General features: G+C 45.7%; 1 protein-coding gene across 1 annotated transcript; it reads left to right on the forward strand.

Annotated features, from left to right (window-relative positions):
• Positions 1–1,538: 1,538 nt before the first annotated feature.
• LOC147435310 (uncharacterized) lies at positions 1,539–4,282 on the forward strand. Its single transcript, XM_086488392.1, has 4 exons — positions 1,539–2,007; positions 2,169–2,352; positions 2,435–2,549; positions 3,450–4,282. Exons 1-4 carry the CDS (start codon positions 1,679–1,681, stop codon positions 4,202–4,204), a joined length of 1,383 nt encoding a protein of 460 aa, XP_086344518.1. The 5' UTR covers positions 1,539–1,678; the 3' UTR covers positions 4,205–4,282.
• Positions 4,283–4,751: the final 469 nt, after the last annotated feature.

Below are 4,751 nucleotides of genomic sequence, written 5' to 3' on the forward strand. Positions count from 1 at the left end.
GGATTTTCATTCCATAGCCAAGAGTTGTTGGTGTAGGCCTCTATTTCTCAATGCTTGGAGAAGGAAATGGAGTTCTTGCTCAACACATGAGTTGTGTGTGTGTGTAGCAAAATTTGTTAGTGTAAAATGCCAACCTCTCTCTCTTCTTGGTTGACCCCTGTTCCTAAACGTTCTTGCTGGCTTCCCATTGGCTCCTGTAGAGCTTATCCAATAACACAATTAAGAAGCATAGTTGATAGCCTTGTGACATGTGTCCCCCTTTCCCTTTTGTGAGAGCTTTAGGTAATTAAATAATTCATCTAAACTCTCATTGGACCTTTTGTCTTTAGGCCAATAAGAACCAGGCAAGCCATTGGGCTGCTGGACCCCTTGGTAGATTGTCCAATAGTCTTCTAGGGAGCTTAATTTTTGTTGGTTCTTTTATTAAGAATTTTTAAATTGATTAGACTAATTTTACTCTAGCCTCATTCTCATTGGTCCACCTCTATGGCCATTCAATAGGATTTGAGGGGAGATTGGGGGCATCTGAGCTAGGGGCTTGCCATGTGTCCATTATTCCCTTTGTGTAAAGGAATAGCTTGGGAGTGTGTGTGTGTGTGTTTCTCTCTCTTCCCCTCTTCCTCTACCTTTAGGGCTCCCCTCACCTCAACACCCCCCCCCTCCTTCCTAGGGATGTGGGAAGACTTTTTAGTCTTCACATAACCATCCAATTTTCCCACTTTTGGTTGATAGACTTTTTAATTAATTATTGGAACCTTAGCCTATGGAAGTCTTAATGGAGCTGAACCTTAGGTCTTTTAAGCTCCATTGATGCACATTGCTTTTTTGCAGACTGTCCCCCTTTGGATCCCTGTTGAGACCGGTCTGGTAGCCTTACCAATATTCTAGCTTTTACTCCCCTAGAACCTCCTTTGGATCCCTATTTTCCCTCCTTTGGATCCCTGTTGAGACCGGTCTGGCAGCCTTACCAATATTCTAGCGTTTACTCCCCTGGTATCTCCCAATATTAAATGATCCGTTTAACATGAGAAAATCATTTGGGAGAATTAGATATTAGTTTTTATGACATGCCCTATAGCCCATATTGTTGAAACCCATCTCGTTTGGAAAGACCAAGCTCACACAAATCCCTTTAAGCCAATCCTTGAGCGAAAATTATTGCACTATATTCATACCATTTCTTACAAAAATCCAAGTGATTTCCATTGTCCTCCATTTCTAATTGCACTATATTTATACTATTTCTTACAAAAATCCAAGAGATCTCCATTGTCCTGCATTTCTAATTGCCCAACGCTACACTGAAACACACTTTTCTCGAACACTGGCAAAAAACTTATTTCTTCTTGTGGACTCCAAACGGCATGACACCGTTCTGCCCTACCCTGCTAGCCGTGGGCGCAGCCCAGCTTGCAGCCCAACTCAGTGGATAATGTGTCCCCTATTATGATGTAACCAAGTTGCCTATTTGGATAATGTGTCCCCCTATTATAATGTAACCAAGGTGCATATTTGGCAAATTGGCATGTTGGCAGGGGATTTCGGAAGGTGAGAGAGAGTCGAGACGGTGTGAAAACTCTGCTAGGCTAATCACAAGTTCAAATGTATCAACGGTGCGAACGGTGAACTACACTGTTCAGAGGCCAGTGGATCTCTTCTGTGTGTAGGCCTAGTTGCCATGACTCTTGCAATGGTGCTTGGGGCGATCCATGGCGCAGCAGCCCATGTGGCATCGACGCCGGGAGCATGGCCTAAAGCAAAGCTTGCAGCAAGGCTGACCTACGTGTTTGTGAAGGAGATCCTGGGCATGGCCCTGGCGCTCCCGTCCGTTTCACGCTCCCTCTTCCTGCACTCCTCCCTGCCCTCCCACCCAAAGGAAATCCAGCCTCTTACCGTCAATGCTCGGCGGAAACCCATGCGTCTACTCCGTGCCCATCTGCAATGGGTTGGCTCCTTTAACGTCTCCGTAGCTCGCAACATCCCATATGGCACAGCCAAACGCAATTTGTAAGTGGACCATCATAGTCTCCATGTCTGCTGCAATAATCTGGATGCTTAGTTTATTGCTGCATAATGGCGATGTCTAAAACAGAGTACATGAGAAATCTTCTTATGGCCATGTGTGCCACAGAGAGTACTTCTTTTGTTGATGGCATTGAGAATTTCAGGCTGGACGTGTACGTTCCAGACGCCGTGGCATCAGATGGGGAACTGCAGCGATGGCCCGCTGTGGTGTTTGTACATGGAGGTGCATGGGCAACTGGCAGCAAAGAGCTCTTTTCTCACTTAGGGGCTTGCCTTGCACATTCTGGGGTTCTTACTGTGCTTGTACAATATACTCTTTTTCCTGAGGTAGCATGCTGACTTCCATCACAATTGCAACAAGTGCCGTTATTCTGATGTGATGGTTTTTGTAACTAGGGTTTTTTTGCAGGTCTTGGCATGGCAGCAGGTGAGGGAAATCTCTCTGACTTTGACATGGCTTTTGGACAATGTACAGGACTATGGTGGGGATCCTCAAAGAGTTACTCTTATGGGTCATTCAGCTGGTATGCCACTTGATCACTTTCAAGTTGGCTTTGTTTAAGTAAATTCATTTCAAAGCGCACACACAATCAAACATTGATAGCTTAGAATGCGAATGTTGGGATGACGGCTCTCCCCAACACCATCCACAACATGATATGTCATGTGTGGATGCTTAATTTGGTGGTGATGATGAATTCTCATCCATGATTGTTCACATCCAACGGACAAAACTTTGCTTTGGCCCCATCCAGTCTTGCATGGATATCCGAACTATTATGTTACGCGTCCGGTTAGTTTGACAGTTGACTGACTGTAGTTTTGGGCAAATATGGCTCCTTTAGGGCAAGGCATAAGGCTGAAAGGCCTGGGGCCAAAGATCAAGCCCCGTGTGTTGCAAAGATGCTATTTGAGCATTTCAACTTTGGTATCCTAAGCTCTTTTCTAAACTCTCTTTCTTTCATCGAGTGTGTCGTACTAGCTTTGGATCAGTCCATTTCATACCATACTAACAGTGGACTGAACTAGCATCGGGTGCTTGGATGTGTCGAGTCATCTAGAAAGCCCAATAAACCATCAATAGTGTAGAATGCAAATGTGATTGTTTTAATGTGGTGGTGATGAACATAATCCATCTAGAAATCGCAACCAAACTTTCAAGAGCTGAAAATGCTTATGTAGAATGACAAGGAAAGGGGATGATTTGTTGCCATAGTTACAAGAAATGGCCATTTTCAGGTTTCCGTTCCCCGCACCCATTCTAGCTTCCCGTTCCGCATCCTCATTCGGTGTTCCAATATCTGTAACAGGGAATGGCATTTCATCCCAGTTGCCGTTCCCTGTTCCATTTCCGGTTCTGGGTAACTATGTTTGTCGCAAATGGTTTATGTGTTGATTCTTGATGAGAAGCTCTGGCTTTGCAGGTGCCCACTTGTGTGCACTTGTTATTTGGGAGCGTTTTAAGGCTGCACAGCAGTTGCAACAGAGGCGGGTAGCTGCAGAAGCCCGCAGTTTGGCATTAGACTTTCGGCTGGAGATTGATGAAGAAGATGACTTGGATGAGCAAGACACAAGGCAGCCACATAATTTTATAGGTATGGCGGGTGTATACGACATTGTGGAGCATCTCAAATTTGAGCGAAAGAGGGGTGTGGACACTATGTCGTCCATGACGCCAGCCATGGGAGGGAAGCATTTACTGGAGGCAATGTCACCAGTGCATCTTTTTCAGAGTGTTGGGTCAGGGATGAGCATGGTGAACACAGAAAATAACCATGGCTTTATAAATGCAAGCATTGATGAGGCAGTTCTTGATAAAATGAATCACCTTGCAGCTATTGATGCTGGCTTATGTGCGGCAATCATCGCAGATGGCAACAGTAGCGAAATCCGACACAAATCCTCAAACAATGAGGGTGCAGATTTATGTGTTAGGAGCGGTGGTGGGGTTTGTCAGAGTCATCTGCCAAGTTGCACCCTCATGTGCAGCTGGAATGACATGGTTGTCCGGCCGGACACCTCCATTTCCTTCCATGCAGTCTTGCAAGAAGAGCTTGGTCATCAGTCTCAGCTAATTTTGTTTAATGACCTGGCACACAGTGATTTTGTCAATTTGGATGGACGAGCGCCGGAGCAGGCCTTGCTTCGAAGGCACATCCTCCGCATGTTAGAGCCCTAACTCTCCTCTCTCTCTCTCTCTCTCAAAACCAGTGTTGTGATATGCTTATGGTGCACATTGCAATTGAAATCTCTCTCTCTCTCTCTCTCTCTCTCTCTCTCTCTCTCTCTCTCTCTCTCTCTCTCTAAACCAGTGTTGTAAATATGTTCATGGTGCATATAGCATTTGAAATGTCATCTCTCTCTCTCTCTCTCTCTCTCTCTCTCTCTCTCTCTCTCACACACACACACACACACACACACACACACACACACGCACAGAGAGAGAGAGAGAGAGAGAGAGAGAGAGAGAGAGAGAGAGAGAGCATTGTATTGGGCTGACTCGCTGAGGATGCGTATGAGTGTGTGAGAGAATCTTTGAAGGGCTCTCACAGCATTCACAAGGCGAAGCTTTATTCCTGGATTCACTACATATCATTCAACAGCAAGTTTGTAAGTTAAAATGGTCTTAGTATATGGCAAGGGTTTGAGCGGAGTAAAGTCGCCTGCGTCCTGCAGCCTGCCAGGCCCCGGAGCTGGGGGACTTGAAGGGGTGCTGCGGCAGGGCG

Source organism: Adiantum capillus-veneris, chromosome 18 (assembly GCF_014529385.1).
Source record: "Adiantum capillus-veneris isolate H3 chromosome 18, ASM1452938v2, whole genome shotgun sequence".
NCBI lineage: Eukaryota > Viridiplantae > Streptophyta > Polypodiopsida > Polypodiales > Pteridaceae > Adiantum > Adiantum capillus-veneris.